At 40.2% G+C, this 16790-nt stretch overlaps 2 protein-coding genes across 2 annotated transcripts; both read right to left on the bottom strand.

Moving 5' to 3' along the window:
• Window positions 1-1102: 1102 nt before the first annotated feature.
• On the bottom strand, window positions 1103-8021 carry LOC138616981 (uncharacterized). Its single transcript, XM_069691610.1, has 9 exons — window positions 5363-8021; window positions 5073-5112; window positions 4323-4463; window positions 3714-3803; window positions 3410-3535; window positions 3153-3275; window positions 2466-2537; window positions 1767-1829; window positions 1103-1416 (listed from the first exon to the last, which is right to left on the bottom strand). Exons 1-9 carry the CDS (start codon window positions 7973-7975, stop codon window positions 1379-1381), a joined length of 3306 nt encoding a protein of 1101 aa, XP_069547711.1. The 5' UTR covers window positions 7976-8021; the 3' UTR covers window positions 1103-1378.
• A 1521-nt stretch (window positions 8022-9542) lies between these two features.
• LOC138616975 (enolase-phosphatase E1) lies at window positions 9543-16340 on the bottom strand. The gene is made up of 6 exons (XM_069691602.1): window positions 15366-16340; window positions 10491-14054; window positions 10202-10397; window positions 10018-10097; window positions 9853-9944; window positions 9543-9760 (listed from the first exon to the last, which is right to left on the bottom strand). Exons 1-6 carry the CDS (start codon window positions 15417-15419, stop codon window positions 9700-9702), a joined length of 4047 nt encoding a protein of 1348 aa, XP_069547703.1. The 5' UTR covers window positions 15420-16340; the 3' UTR covers window positions 9543-9699.
• Window positions 16341-16790: the final 450 nt, after the last annotated feature.

The raw sequence follows: 16790 nt of genomic DNA, 5'->3' as shown, positions 1-16790 counted from the left end.
ACAGTATATATATGTCACAAGGACAGATACAGGAGATCATTCCTGCCGACTGCAATAAGACTGTACAATAACTCACCTCTGGCAAAATAATACTGTTGACTGTGTTTTTTGGTTGTTTGTATATAATATATATATACTGTACTGTATACACTGTATATACTGTGCATTTTATATTTTATTGCTTTTCTATTGTTCTATTATTATCTTGTTGCTTCTGTATGCTGCTGTAGCGAAAAAATTTCCCCTTGGGGATTAATAAAGTAACCTAACCTAACCTAACCTAACCTATATATATTATATACAAACAACCAAGAAACACAGACAACAGTGTTATTGTTGTGTGATGGATTTTGCCAGAGGTGAGTTATTGTAGTCTTATTGCAGTCGGCAGGAATGATCACCTGTATCTGTCCTTGTGACAGCGGAGCTGGAGGAGTCTTTTGGAGAAAGTGCTCTGCTGTCCCTGCAGCAGGTGGTGGAGAGGGTGGTCAGGATTATCCAATATGGATAATAGAGAGGTCATAACATAACAGAGGGAAATAAAATGCAAAGTTCACACCTCGGATATCTCAGTATATTTATTCCAGATTATTTCAGATGAAGTCCACACTCGCATGTCACAGAGTAAGACGGTGAAACCACTTCACCCCTGCTGCTGCTGTTATACACACACACACACATACTTTGATTTATGGTTATCAATGAATACACTGGGAAAATTAAAAGGTTCAGCCTCATGATTACCAAGAAACCTTTGTCATGTCTTTTCAGTATTCTTCAAAAAGAAGAAAAAAAAAGTCCAAGGCTGGCAAAACATAGCAACTTTATTCAGATAGCTGTTTACATGTAGACGGCTGTTGTTTTAATGTGTGTAAGCACCTTGTTTTTAGAATTTCACTATGAAGTAGCCATCTGAAAAAAATGTGTTTTATTTGTTGCCAGGTGATTGGACTTTTTCCTTCTTTCTGTATTTGTACGGTCCCTAGTAAAGAGCACCTTAAACACACCATTTTGAACTTCTCCACACGCGACACCTTTTCCTGCTTTCAGTATTGTTGTTGTTAAATGACTAAGGCAAAATATAATGAGGGGTAAAAAAAAAACGTATCCTACTGGAGTTTTCCTGTGAGCATGTTATATCAGACCATATTTTAAAAAGGAATAACTGGTCAACAAAAGCCACTATTCTACAATGAAGAGATTAATAACGTATATTATATATATATTTTTAAAATACTTCAGTGAGTAAAGCTGTGTTGCATTTAAGCATTTTTCTTCTTAAAATTGTTTTATTTAATATAATTTTACAGGTGAAATGTAACATTTTTTAAATGACAACTGTGCTGTGAAACATTAACTTTGGGACTGCAATGGAACATCAGCATTCTTCGTCTTGTTTACTGTACTTTAGCAGCTCTGGGGGAAAAAAAGAAACATTAATCAATAACAAACTCTTAAACATTTAACAAAATAAAGGAAAATCAGGATTTTGACATAATTACACAATAACTAAAAATCAACCAAAAAAAAACAAAAAAAAAACAGTTGGAAAGCATAAGAGCCAATCGTCACTGATCAGACCTGATGAGGCAACTACAATAAGATCTGATGGAGTAAAGAGCGGAGTCTTTCAAATACGTACTTCTAACTGAGCGGTACAGATAAACATTGCTTTCATTTCAAAAGCATATTTTCTAAATCATCTGTAGAAACTGAATCAAGATAAAAAAAAAAAATAATAAAAAAAAACAAACACCAAGTGATACCTTCTTTCAACCTCCTGATTTCCTCTGATTTCACTCTGAGTTGCTCTTCAAGCATGCCACAACCTGCAACACAGTTTGAATCATTACATTACAGAGGACAAAATATCTGTCAAATAATCATTAGCTTCCACCTTTGGAAACCATGGGTTTACTGTTTAATCATGTATTGTATTTTAAAAGCTTGTTATATTAACCATTATGTCAAATCTTCATCTGAAAAGTAGCTAAAACTGTGACATAAATGTAGTTTAGTAGAAAGTACAATAATTGCCTCCCTGCAGGCATCAAATGGAAATCCCTGAGTGAAGTACAAGTACCTCAAAATTCCACTTGTGTAATGTACTTAGTTACTTCTCATCACTGGTCTTGAACAGTAGACAGGTGACCATATAAAGAATGAAACGGGTTTTGCTTGCTCTAATCGCTCCCCATGTCTATACCGAATATCAAAGAACACTTCCTACAGTGCCATTGTAAGTGATGAGGATAAAATCTGCAGCCATCGTTTTGTGTGAAGTACATTGAACTGTTCATCTGAAGAAGCTAACATGCGGTGTCAGCCATCTAATTAGGCAAATCAAATGGAAATCTGCCAAATAAACATATTTATTCTACAAAATTTCCAGATATTTTGCACAAAAACACAGATAACTTTCAGATATTTCAGACAGTGGCAGCATGTTGTATTTTAAAGCATACCTTCATTCAGTCTCTTTATTTCTTCTGTTTTCACTTTGAGATGCCGTTCGAACACGACACAGTTGGCACAACCTGCAACACAATTTGAATCATTACATCACTCAGGTTCGGGTGTCTGTCAAATAATCCTTTACTTTCCACTTTTTATCACCTGTAAATCAGTTATTTATAACTTGTATGTTACTCCTGCTTCTTTGAGTCAATGCTTTATGGTCCTGGTGGTGAGTGCAGTAGTTGTTATCCTCATATGAAATTGTCAAACTGGTCCCTAGAGTCTTTGAGAGTTACTTTCTTATTAATGTCTTTCTTAATGCGTGACGCCGTCACTCTGTCTTACAGTAGAAATTCATACACTGTGACAGTTTGTTTTTATACATGTGTTCATCATATATACAGCAAATATAATAATTTGTTGTCACAACTATAGGGACAAGCATTACTCATGGAAACGCTGGCATCAGAAAACATTTATCCCTGTTGTTGTCTGATGTCAGCAGTTGTAAGAACTGGAAACAGGTGATAATGGAGCACACAATTCAGAAAACAAACAACTTCCCTTCAGACAAATCGCTAAGTACAAGATGGATGGAACCAAAATGGCTCCATTTACCAAAAAAAACAAAAAAACAATTAGAAAATACACCAGACAGGCCCTCTGAGTTTCGTACCACAGTACTCCAGACTTACCATGGCCTTGAGGTTTAGCTGGCAGAGCTCTGTGGCTGCCTCCATGCGGTTTTAGGGCTCTGGCTCTGCTGGCAGCGTCACACAATGTTGAGGATTCTGCAGAACTTGCCGGCACTGCAGCATCTGAAAAGCATGCGATAAGGACCATGTATCCGAGAGAACTAAAAGAAATAAAACAACAACTCCAGCAACCACAAATCATATCACACCTGAATCGTTTGTACATAACAGTAGTGTGATGCAGTCCTAACACCTACCGTCTCTTTGGGTTTTAGCTGGCAAAGCTCTCTGAGTGGTTGTGGGCTGTTTCAGGTTTCTGGCTCTGTTAGTAGCATCACAGGCCGATGTTGAGGTTTCGGCATTAACTGATGGTACGACAGCATCTGAAAAGATGAGGAATAGAAGTGTGAGGCAGACATACAGTAACTTACCTTTAAATTGTAGTTATTTATTGAGCAAAGAATATTTTTTTTTTCAGATTGTGTTGTACAGTTTTAGTTGGAGGATTTGTTGACACAGCTGTGTTATCACAGCATGCTGTTGCAGCAAATCAATATTTACCCATTTTCTTTCTCTTCAATAACGGCAAAGCTTCCCCTCTGGCTAAAGGGTGCTTCTTCGCTTGTGCAGTCTTCGTCACAGGGTTGGCAGCTGTATGCGTATAAAGAAAGAAAACAATATTTATTATTACATTATTACTATATTTAAAAGACCCTTTCAATTAAATGATGGCTATGCTTTTACTGAAAGCCTACTGAAACAAACTTTTTCCAGTTTTGCTTCAAGAAGAGCTCAATAGCAGAAAAAACAGTCAAAGCATACAGTCTGAAGTTGAGGTGGACGATATGGCACTAAAATATTATCACAATAGTATTTCTGCAATAACAATATTCTTGTTTTGACAAAATACCCCCAAAAATATTTCATTATTAATTTCAAGAACATACAACTGAAAAGAAGTTTTACATACGCAGCAGTTCATCTGTGAAGCTGCGTAATGCACGTAACGCATGTACTGTTACGCTATGTAAACAGTATGATATCATGAAATCGACAAGCCAAAATATCCATTATCACAATATGATTTTGTTTAACGTAATAAATATTATGACAATACAAATATTAACAATACGATAGGTGGGACCCCTCGTCTGACGACTGTGAGAGTACCTGCAGGTCCACAGAGTTTGTCAGAACTTGAAGTTAGTGTACTGGTTCTTGCTGGTAGCAGCCTGAGACCCGGTGCAACTCTCTGGACGCTCGGTGGAACTCCACTCAGTCTCCGCAGGCCAGAATTGAGCGGTTTGGATCCTGACAGCAGCAGAGAAGGAAGACAGTGTGGACAGTGGATACTGTGCACATACACACCCCACTCATTCAAAAGGGTATTATACTGTATTGAGAGTGACTAATATATCAGACGGCAGATTATATTGGCAGATATTAAAGCCAAAAAAAACAAAAACATAATGCAGAAAGAAACATTTGGGTTGAATTCAAAATTATTTGTTTTTTTAAAGTTATAAAATATAATTATTAAATTCCCAGTAAAGCTATGTGTCAAGTGTTTGAAAACTACATTTGTGAAATGTAATGTGTGCTTATACTGTATGTGAACATACACGAAGAATATCACCCATATTTATTTATATCAGAATTTTATTTATTTCCTAATATTGGTATCAACCCCAAAAATCCAGTATAAGTCAGACTCCGATGCTGCACTATATGTAGCTAAAAACAAAACCAAAGTTAAGAACAGAAATACAAATCTTAAAAAAAAACCCCACACATTTAAAATATTTCATTAGAAAAAAAAATCGGAGAAATTCTTATCCCAGTTTTCTTATAATTTATCCCTAATAAGTATAAAAGATAAAACGGGAAGCCTTTCTGAAAACAAAAATACACACTGCCTACCTGCTGTGAGTAAGTTGTCGGTGCTTGATATTCCTGTGGCCTTGAATACACAAAACCAGAGGATTTCAGAGACAGACCGTCATCAATACATGCAGCCAGTGCTTGTGTAATAAAAAGATGTCTGGTATGACTCCTAAAAAAAGTGGATGACCTCATGTCAGTTTCATTTGCTGAATCCACTTTTTTTTTTTTATGAGTCATGAGGTCATCAGATCTATTTCAATAAACAGAAGATTCTATCAACATTTTGCAAACTTGCAAAAAGACATTAAAGAACGTTAAAGTCCTACCGTCCGGGGTGCGTCAGAAGAAGCAGCATTTCTTACAGCCTCTGCCTGGGTTCTTCGCCTCGTCATTGGCAGACCTGATGTTGGTCCTGGAAGTGCGAAGGCTTGCTTGTACTTCAACAGCTGGAACGTGGCTTTCGAAGTAGGCAAATGGGATTTAACAGCAGGTTGCGTCAAGAAAGTTTTACGGTCAGAGACTAGGTTCGATGGAATACCCGATGGTACCTGACCAGCTGCCTTACGGGCGCCATCCCCATACAGTTTTTTCTGCGCTCCGAGGGTTTTTCCCTTCTCTCGCTCAACAGTGAATATTTTACAGCTCAGCATCGGCGTTGAAGTAAACAGGGAGTCTGGCCTTAAGTCTAACGTGTCATCCAAATTGAACGTGTTTTCTTTTATGTTCTCTGAATTCATGCTTTGATGGTTTAAACTGTTGGACAGACCATCTCTCATAGGGAAACCTGACTGTGAATGATCCTCAGTCTGACGTCTACCAGATCCAGAAGCTACCTCAGAAACAGGATTTGCTTCAGGGGTCTTAACCACCTCGCCACTAAGGTCTGTAGCAGTATTTTGCTTTGACAGGTCAGCAGGGTGGACTTCAGGAGTGTTGTCTTTAAGGCTAGTGGTTAGATTACAGACTTGAGGAGAGGAAGGCTTGTCCAAAGTGACAAGGTGGCTGTCACTTGAACTCATTTCTGACAAAGTTAGTGTGCCGTTGTTTTTAAAGGGAGCTTTACAGTTGAAAGTGTTGAGGAGGGGATTGGTCGGAGTTTCCTCTAAGAGAGTGTCACCACTGGACTTTTGAAGAGAATGTCTGTCAAAAGTCGTGTTCTGCACAACGTGTGAATTGCTTTCATTTACAGCTGAGCAATTTGGGTTCATCGTGAGGGATGTTTCAGTGGTGACTGAATTTGCTTGATCTGTAATCTCTCTCGCCACATTCAGACTCTTTTCGTTAGATGTAGGAAGATCCTGTGTTTTATCCCGAGGGCTGGAAGTCGGAGCAGTAGAGTTTAAATCAGAGGAGGCACTCAAGTTGGAGGATTGCACGATAGTTAATGTGCTTTTCGCAGCCCCGGCCGTTTTTGGGCTTGATTGTGACACCCTCCTGGTCGACTCAGTGTCATGGCTGGTAAGTAGCTCTTCATTGCCAGCTTCCACAGTAACAGGAGTGTCCGCCGGTTCACCATGCAGCTCTGAGGGGACTGCTTTTGAACTCGTGTTACAATCCATGGCAGAAGCACAGAGCTGTGCACTCTGAGCAGACATGTCACTAGAGGAGGTTATGTCAAGAGTAATATAAGCAGGTTCAGTTCTTTCTTCAGCTGAAGTTTGAAACTTCTCCACAGTTTGTCCACTGGGCTCTGATGAAGATCCACTGTTTTCCAGAACACTGTCCATTGTAATATTCTGAGTTACTTCCAAGGAAGCTTTAATTACATTTCCCCCCCCATGCCTGTCGGGTTGAACAATTTTACATGACAATTCTTCACTTTGATTCATGTGCAATCTGCCGAGCTCTGCCACAAATTGTCCGCTTAGCTCTGCCAGAGTTCTGCTGTTTTTCAAACTATCAAGTGGTGGAGAACCCTGTGTGATTTCCATTGAGGACTGCCCCACTGGCGAAAGCTCTGAATCACGTGTCACCTCAAGGAGAGTAATTTCTTGAAAGTGTATATCATCCAGCCGGTACACGGAAGCATTCTTCCTCTCAGGGGTTTCAACCATCTTGGCATTACGGTCCATACGAGCTGCTGTCCCAACAAGTTTTGACGGCGCAGGAGGGTGGAGTTCAGGATTATTTTGTTTCGTGCCCGTGATTGCTTTACAGACTTGAGGAGGTGAGGGCTTGCCCACAGTGCTCTGGTGACAGTCACTAGTTTCTGACAAAGCTATTGTGTCATTCTGCTTCGTAGGAGGTTTACAATCGAAATTGTTATTCTGGAGTTGAAAAGTTGTAGCAACAGCTTCTTGTAATGTAGAATTGCCCTTAGATTTGTTCAGGGAATGGCTCTGAAACGTTAAGTCCTTTACATCACATGAACTAGCCTGATTCGTTGCCTCACTCTTTTCTTCATTCTCTTTGGTAATGCTAATCTTAGATTGGGAGGAATCATGTGTCATATTCTGTGGGCAGGAAATTGGAACAGGGGAGTTTAAATCAGTGGAAGAGCTCAACTGGGTGGGTTGGAAAGTGTTGCCCTCAATCTTGGGTGTTGCAGGTTCGCTGTCAGGAAAAGCAGAATCATTTCTGGTCATCTCCATCATGGAATCGTCAAAGAGAGTAATATCTGGCAATTTTTCATCATGCAGCCAGCTCACATGAGCATCCATACCACTTAATACTCGCCCAGTGTGACTGCTGGAGGCAAAACAACCTGTCTGAGGAACTGTCAGAAGAGGATTGTTCCCATGTTTGAAAGCCTCTGGAGACGGACATTTGCTGCCAACATTTGAGAATTTTAAAATTGGCATTAGAGCAGAGGAAAAATTAGAGAAGCGTGGTTTTGCCTTGCCTCGACAACTGCCGCCAGTTGGAGCTGGTGTTGAAAAGGTGCAAGCGTCAGACAGGGTTTTGTTTTCTTCATGCGGCTGCATGGAGGAGTATTCCATGATATCTTTTACGGGGACTTTGAGCTTTGACGTCCCAGCTGCAGCAGTGACTCCAGGTGGAATGTTTTCGCAGCATTCATCAGCCTCTGGACTCCCCTGAATACACGAGGCTTGTGCAGTTGTTTTGTTGGCCATGATGTACGATTTTTGCTTTCACACAAACAACATAGGGTCTTCTTGCGTTTTTGGAAACGGCGCACAATACTCAGACTTTTTGATGCATCTTTTCAGGTGTCTTCAGATGCTCTGTGCCTGCTGCCTGTGGATTAAAAGGTTTCATTCAATGCAAGACATTTATGATCACGTAAACTTGGCCACACTTGTCCTGCTCTGATTCAAAATGGCTTCACAGACTAATACAGACAAGTTAGTGAAATAGCAAGCGGGTAAAATCCACAAGGTACATAAAAGGGTGCAAACAAGGTTTTAATTCTAAAGCAAAGCCAACTAAATACCCCTGAACAGGGTCATCCATATCTAGCATGTAATTTAGCACTGACAGCTAAGGATGATCATACCAGTAGTAGTACGTTGCGTATTGGAGCTGTATGACTGAACGTTAAAGAACAACAGGCCGAAAATACAAAAACATGGCAACTTTAGCAGACAGAGAAAGATCACAGACAAGGCAGGTTAACATCCACATGCAACATTTTAGATTAAACGGTTAAATTATTGATGTTATGCTTGAAATACGAGACACAGTCCCGATCGATGTTAAGCTCATGTTTGTTGCGTAACGCTAGATAGTAAAACGGAAAAAAAAAAAAAAAAGCATTTATTTACCCATCAACACGCACTTCCTGGTGGCCGTTTATGTTTGTGAAGATATTTCAAATAGTCCTCCCGTAATTCAAGTCTGTTTCGAGAAACACTTGTACGTTAAAGTCCACTGAATGCCAGAAAAACATCGGGAATTTCACGAAGTCCCGACCACAGCAGCGCCGCTTCAGTTCAAATGTCAGTTTGCTTCAAGCTCATTCGACAATTCCAACCAATCATTGCGCAGGGATTCTTCTTCGTGTATCTACTGGTGGGTGAGTGTTTCACACGATGGAGCAACATTGCCATCTACTGCCTACATAACAAATTAAATATAGTCATTGAACTTTCGTCGTCTGAAAGTAGGGCCATAATTAAAATAGACCCATATATTTATATATATATATTTTTATATTTTAGAATGGCAGAGAATCCGTTTTTGTGGGCCAACAACTTACTTAGAACATAGACCGTGACTTAGATATGTAATGTGTTTCCTTAAATTTCTAATCATCCAGCATGACAAATATTTATTGTAAAGTCTTGCTGTAAGGACTTTAATGTGTTAAGTGCCATGAAATAACCTGTGTTGTGATTTGGCACTATATAAATACAATTTAAATTGAATTGAAATAAAATTGAAATATAAAAACTGAGACCATTCATGCTGGGTAATATTGATTCTTCTGTTTTGTTGTAGTCCTTTGTGTGTTGTTTTTGTCACTGACATTTGAGCTATGACAATTGTGTTTGCTAAAAACTCAGTGAGGACAGGTAATACCACTTTGCATGAAAGAAAATACCATTCCTGTTTCAGGTATGCTTTATTATAAAAGCCGAACACTGGACAAGGAAGTGACACAATGGACATTTCATCACTGCATTCATTCAGTTTGATAAACAAAAATAAAACCATTTCTATATTATATCCAGATATTCACAAAGTGCTCCAATGATTCTTCTCACTCTTTGGGGGTTTTCTTCAGTTTGGTCTTCAGCTCAGACATAAGTGGATTTCCAAATCTGGGGAGACATGACAAAACTAAGAATCAGAAAAAGCTTGAACATAAGATGCTTCTTTTGTGCTCTGAGACTTTTAGTTGTTGTTGTTTTACCCTGGATTTCTTGGTGGCATCCATTTAGGTCTGTGTTGCACCTCATCCTGTTTGGGAGTGTCACTCTTCTCTTCTGCCTTTGTCTCAGGTTCCTGTTGATATTGTGACATTTTAATCACGTGTTCCTCTAAAAATAAGAAGAAACAGGAAGAGTAATAATTGTACCTGAGAGAGAGTTTCCTGGGTATTTTCTTCTCTCACCACCCTCTGTGTCTTTTTTAAAACAGGAAAACCTGCACCGAGCCCTAAAAAGAAAAAAAGAAAAACATGCAACATTATTTACAGATCATGACAAAAAAACTGGACCTTAAAGACTGAAGGTAGTGGCTTATCTCTCCAAGTGACCTACCAGGCAGTTTTATTCCAACACCCAAGCCTCCTAAAGGCCCACGGGTGGGGAATTTGACTGGCACATGTGAAGAGGGCATGGGATCTGCTGAGGGCATATGCAGCAGGGCGCGGGGATTTTTGGGTGGTCTTACATGAGGGTTTTTAACAGCAATTCGTGACCTTTGAACAGTGAAGTCCAGCAAGCGGGCATCCACCTGCATTGACAAAAAACAAAATAAGACAAACAGCTGAATCCAAAATGTATTCATTATTTAATAAGATATTTTTATGCCATTTAGAAAAGATACCTCATTCTGGTCTTCAGACTTTGGCTTGTTTAGCCAAGGTAATGACTCAGTAATATCTTCTGAGCAGAACAACTTCGGAAAGGTCCCCTCGGATTCAGTCCAGATGTTGATTTGTGAATCAGTTTCTGTCGACACTATTTCCTCCTCTGACGAAGCCTCGGAGCCACTTCTAGATGTAGATGTTTCTTTGGGTTGGATTTCTTCTGAGGAATTAGACACAATCATCTCAACAGGCTCATCTTCAACTTTTGTTTTCTCATCGCATAAAAGAGCGCTTATTTCTGTCAGTGATGTAACATCTGCTCCTTCACTGTCTTTCCATTCAGTCTTTTCCTGTGATCTGGTTTCAGTCTCCACTAATTCAACTACTTCTTCATCTGTTTTTTCTTCTGACATATCAGATTCCTGATTTAGATGCCTCTCCTCTGGTGATGAAACTCCTGAGTTGGGGTAAAATCCAGTCTCGGTGATTGATCCCTCTTCTATCAGGTAAGCCTGCACCGTCTCAGCTGTTTCCTCCATCAGTATATTCTGAGATTCAGAGTTGGGTTGTGGCGCAGAGACGTCCGACATGTCGGCTGATTCTGAAATGCTATCCAACATGTCATGGATACCTTGAAGTGAGCCGCTGCTTGATTTTAGTAGCCGAGTTTCACTGTTTTGAGCACCATATTCACTGAGAGACTGGTCCAGAAATCCAGACTCAACTGTGGATGAGGACATTTCTGTGTCGCTTACTAATCCAGGTTCTCCTGAATTTGACTCTACTTGCTTCTCCTTCTTCTTCTCTGATGATATTTCACCTCGTTCCTCATTTAATCTGTCTGTTGTGGTGTCCATCTGTTTCCCTGGCTCAGGCCCTTCTTGAATACCATCAGTGTTCTCTGACATTGCAGTCTCTATCCACAAATCAAGGATTTCTTCATCAATAACATCTTGATTTTGTCCACTGACAAAGATACGAGGTTCCTCTGTGTAGCTCTCCTCTGATTCTGTCTCATGTTTTGCCGTTTCCTCTGCTGACATCACGGGTAAATCTTTTGGTTTAGGCTCTGTTGTCTTTGATTCATCAGCTGCTTCAGTGTCTGTTATCGTCTCTCTCTCACTTATCTCAAATGCTCTGTCCGGGTATTGATTTGTTATCTGTTGTGCGTCAACTTGTCTAGATAGTTCAGACTCTAAAATCAAAGTATTTGTGGTTAGCTCAGTTGCCATTCCTGCTACCTGCAGATGTAGATCCATTTTCATTTTGTTCTTGATTTCATCTTCTGCTTCCTCCTCTTCATCTACATAACCTTTCCCTTCCATATCCATCACTGCATCTTTCATTCCCACAGGACTATCGTCAAGTAATCTAGGCTCAATCTCAACTGAGTGTTTCAAGAAGACAGATTCAGTAATGTCTTCTCGCAAACTCGGGTTCCTGTTGCCGTTTTGCTCTGAATCCGTGGTATGTACCAGTTCCTGAAGGGAGCTTGACTTTTTCATCTGCTGAACGTCAACTTCAAGGAGTTTTAAAGTTTCATCAGCAAATCCAAACACTTCCTCAGCTTCTCTCCTCGCACAGCCATCACCAGCAGATTCAGCTTCTTGGGAATCACATAACCCTTCATCTTTTCCAAAGTTCACCAATATCTCTTCAGTCCCATCATGCAGCTCTTCTGTTGTTTTAATTTCAGCTCCTGAGCAAACATGTGTCTCAAATTCCTTTTCGAAGTGTCTGACCTCCGTCTTCATTGGGATTTCCGACAGTTTTCCTCCGTCTTTGTCGAATAAGTGTTCTGATTCTTGAATTACGGCTTCAAAAATTGGTTTCTCTGTTTCTTGAGGCAGTCCAGTATCAGTAAGGTGCAGTATTCCGGTCTGCTCCTCCACAGAGCTACTCTTAATATCTTCTGTGCTTTCTTGTTTCTCTTGCATAAGCTCTCTCACCAATAAGTAGTCCGCTCCAGGGATACAGACGCTGTTTTGAAGACTCTCCCGTTCTTCGCTCTCCACCTTTTCTGGTAATTGAGTGGTCGGGACTTCCTCCCAATCTCCTACTTCCAGGAACCATTGAGTTGTATTTTCATAGAGCCCGAGCTCATTGTTGTATTCAGGAACTGCCTCTTGTGTTTCCTCACATGTTGAAGAGTTTAGTTCCCCCGACACAACAACCTGGCCTTCACTTTTCTCTGAGGGAATATTTCCAAGCTCTCCACTTACTTCCTGTCCAGTCTCGCCTTCGGCTTTTACCGTAACTGAGGAGGTCGTACACACTATTTCCATACAACTTTCTTTGTTGTCTACTTCACTGAAGAACCTCTCCCCTTCTACTTGATCATTATCAACAAGTCTCTCATCGACTGAAATGTCTGTTATCGTCACATCTGTCTCTCTTGTTTTGCTTTGCTCTTCGGTGACCACCACATCCTCTTGTTCTTTATCTGTGACCTCAGCTGTGTGCCGGCAGGTTTTAGCGTTCTGCACAGCTTCTCCGCTGCTTGTAACACATTCTGTTAAAATGTTTTCTTCAAGGCCGTCTTCTGTTCTGATGCTTTTTTCCTGCTCTGACATTTTATCTACGGTCTGGTTGTTTGCAGCCTCATCGATGCGTTCTTCCTCAGTAACAGCACCCTGCTCCCTCTCATCCAACGAGCGCTTGTCCTCTTTCTCAACTTCATCAGTTTCACCCTGATCAGCGACAACATACGCTCTTCCAACAACAATTAGCTCATCTTCTGACAAGTCTTCATCGACTGAAAGCTGTTTTTCAACTTGTTTTGTTGCCTCGTCTGTTTTGTTCTCCTGTCCAGAAGCCATCTGTAACACACCTTCACAGTTTTCTGATTCCTCTTGTGTCACCACTGGAACTGCATCGTCCATGTGCATATTGTCCTCTTCTTCTGTGTTTGTGCAGAGTTTTACCTCAGACTCTTCTGCCTCCAACTCACCTTCATGGGGCCTTTTATCCTTTTCTTCCTTTACTTGGATCTTTGTCGCAAGTTCGTCCATTTTTAGATGATCATCTGTTGTCACTGTGCTCACAGTCTCCACCTTATCACCTGCTTTTCCTTCCTCCATGTCTCCACTCATTGCATCATCTGCAAGATTTTGTGACCCTGTATTCACATGTTGTTCATGTTTGTCATTCACATTTTGTTCAGGAGTGTACCATTTTACGATCTCTTTCTTTTGTTCGTCTTCTTTTGCTCTTGTCCCTTTAGTGACGAGCTGCCCTCCATCATCATTTCCTGTTTGGCAGAACTGTTCCTCTGTTGTGCCCTCACTATCCTCAGATTCATTGCTCTCACTGCTGCCACTCAGCTGGGGTTTGTACTGCGTGCTTTCTTCATCAGTAGTGCAAAGTTCCCAGGCAACAACTGGCCAAGATGATCTAAGTGTAGAGGCTGTGGCAAGTGGCAGTTCCTCATTGGCTCCTCCTCCTCTGGTGTCACCCTCTGCATGGTCATAGCCAGTAGGCTCGCTGTCCACTGCAGATCCCTGGAAGGAGTTTGGCTCACTGCTGACGATGTCAGCTGGCTGTGGCCTGAAGAATCTGTTTACAGCACCAGAGAAATAGTACTGAGAAAGAGATGAAGAGAAAGTATTACGTTTATAGGATATTTGAGTTGTATCACGTCATGACAATTAAAGAAAATTTGATTACATTAATTTCTTCCCAATGCTTTGTTTCCACTCATATTGGTAGAGTTTCTACCATTTAATGTTTGTTTTTTTGTTTTTGTTTTTTTAAACAGTTATGATTCAAATGTATGGCCCAAAGTATCTGGACACATACCATTGTGTACAGTGCCCTTGGTTTTGTGCGTCTTTCCAGATTTGTAGCAAGTTTGGGGAAGGCCCTTTCATGATTTGGCCCCAATGCGCAAAACAGGGTACATAAATGGTTTTAAATGGAGTCTGTAACACGTCTATCTAAACATTAATTGTGAAACCAAAACAATGAGCCGAAAGGCACCAAAATGCCTAAGGGTGATGTAATCCACAGTATCAAGAGATAATTATCTGTGCGTTCATCATTACAGGCAACACCAACATAGTGAGCAGCAGCAAGGCCCTGAAACATAAAATACATCCATCACTACTGATATAGTTACATATGAGAGTTTCCTGTTTGTCAAACTTTCAGCTGTAAAAATCAAATAATTTCCTGGGCAGGTAGAAAGAAGTGTTTAATTTCACGCTAAATAAAAGGCAAAATACAGGCAGTGTTTGAGTGGTAAACCATAATTAATTCTGATATTGTGAAACTTAACCCAAATGCAATTAGTCAGTACATAGAAGGTCAGCTAAACATGCAATGTAAAATGAACATATATGAAAAAGTTTTCACTGAATGTTTTTTTTTTCCTGAGTAAGAATAGAGCCTTCAAATCAACAGTTGCTTTCAGAACAGCCATAAATAAATCAATCTTAAACTTTGTGCAAACTAAAGTTTTTTTTTCCAGATAATAATAATAATTAAAAAAAAAACAAGCTCAGCCAGATTCAAAAACTGAAATGATGTTTAAGTGTACAAATACTTTTGTGTCTATAATATAGATTGTAAACCTTGAACAACCCTCTTTGCCAGCTGAATGCTTGGTTGTGGTCATGACAATAAAGCAAATTTGAACTGGAGTCAGAGAAACGTCCTGTGTGTGTGTGTGTGTGTGTGTGTGTGTGTGTGCGGAAGTTGCACAAAACACACAGGAAACCAGACGGGGGCAGGGAGTGGTGGGTGGAGAGATGGACATTCAGCCTCATTAAATGTGAGCGACCCAAACAGGAAGTGACAGACTTTACATCCATATGTAATGGGTTCAAAGTTTAAACTTAAAGCAGTTATCTCCTTACACGTAGACACTAAATTTAAAAGATGCTGCGACTCACCCAAGCGGTCCACAAAGTCCTCTCCACCCTGGAAATGGGGCTGTCCGGGTCCATCCTCACACTTCCGCCTCGTTTACGGTCTCAGCATATGACTTAAAGTGCTCTGGATGTGACCGACACGCTCAACCAGCCTTTAATTTCTTTAAACAGTGTAAGTCGACAGAAAGCTGCAATCAAACGCGGCCGTGGGGTTTGCACACATTAGCTGCGAGTTCAGTTCCCTCTGCGGCGCATCATTATGAGGAAGAGGGTGGTTAACACAGCTGATGGTCTCCAGCGCATCAAGCCGACGTTCTGAAGAGTTTGCGGATGTGGACAGAGCTTCTGATAAGTCACGGTACAAAAAAAAAAAAACAACCAATGCGTGTGAAACTTTATCATACAGAACTGACGCACGACATGCAGTTTCAGAATAGGACTGCTCACCCACAGCATTGGTTAATACCGATTAGTAACAATGATGGTGGAAAAACACTCGGAGCTCCTGTCTTGACTATATTTAGACTCTGCGTGACTACATTTACCACAGTGCGTCTGTCATGAGAACCGACTTTACACATGTTAAAGTTTAGTGCGCATTTTAATTAAGACTCTCAGTGAACGTTGAACATAACAGTACAGACTGGGGAACATGAGCAGTATTACGGGCATTTAGCTTACTAATGATTCAATTAAATTTCCCACATATGCAGTAGGCTATTTAAGACTGCTTAAAGCAAGACATTTTAAAATAAAAAAAAATAATAGGCTATATCCTTTATCTTACAAATAAAAGGTTGATTGCCAAGGCATGAAAATTGAGCCTTTCTGAGGGATTTGCTGCTACGACTACCTGGTCAAGTAACCTATGTAGTTTTATGCACTTAAGCAAACCGAAGATACATTTGCTGTAAACACTAATATTATTCATGTTGGCTAATTTCTTGACTCTCCCTTTTGTGCCCAGTTACACTTCATAAAGAGGAACTCCACTCATTGTACAAGTTTGAGAATGGAAAATATAATCTAGAGGGGTGCAGTGTTATAAAGAAGTAAGTTTATCACACCTCTGCAGCATGTTCCTTATCTCTGCTTGAGGCTTGTGGTTGCACAAGTGTGTGTGTGTGTGTGTGTGTGTGTGTGTGTGTGTGTCTCTGTCTGTCTGTCCCTGGCTCTGTTGTATCACTATTCATCCTTAAAAAAATTGTTTTATCACAAGTTTGACAATATTTTAGGAGTACAATGAAGTGCTTTTTTCACATTTCAACACTTCTACCATTTTATATTAATGTGCACATGACCTGTGACTAACAGCTTCACAACCATATTTACAAAAGTCCATCATCAAGATATTGTGTCATGGTGAAAATGGAGGCTAGATATTGTCATATTTTTTAATTGTCCCTGTCACATCAAATAGTCCGAATTTTTACATTTTTATTTGGC

Source organism: Brachyistius frenatus, unplaced genomic scaffold (genome assembly GCF_029030835.1).
Source record: "Brachyistius frenatus isolate BFR_SWC_R1_liver_20210118 unplaced genomic scaffold, ASM2903083v1 Contig_11, whole genome shotgun sequence".
NCBI classification, from domain to species: Eukaryota; Metazoa; Chordata; class Actinopteri; family Embiotocidae; genus Brachyistius; species Brachyistius frenatus.
Note: the sequence above shows the minus strand (reverse complement) of the source record. Positions and strands in the feature narration are given on the sequence as shown.

Coding starts and splice junctions, on each gene's coding strand:
- LOC138616981 (XM_069691610.1), bottom strand. CDS start 7,975: ATGGAATACTCCTCCATGCAGCCGCATGAAGAAAACAAAACCCTGTCT. Junction 3,276..3,409: donor AGCTAAAACCCAAAGAGACG/GTAGGTGTTAGG, acceptor CATGCTTTTCAG/ATGCTGCAGTGCCGGCAAGT. Junction 1,417..1,766: donor AATCAGGAGGTTGAAAGAAG/GTATCACTTGGT, acceptor TTTTTCCCCCAG/AGCTGCTAAAGTACAGTAAA.
- LOC138616975 (XM_069691602.1), bottom strand. CDS start 15,419: ATGGACCCGGACAGCCCCATTTCCAGGGTGGAGAGGACTTTGTGGACC. Junction 14,055..15,365: donor GGACTTTGTGGACCGCTTGG/GTGAGTCGCAGC, acceptor TCTCTTTCTCAG/TACTATTTCTCTGGTGCTGT. Junction 10,398..10,490: donor AGTCTGAAGACCAGAATGAG/GTATCTTTTCTA, acceptor TTGTCAATGCAG/GTGGATGCCCGCTTGCTGGA.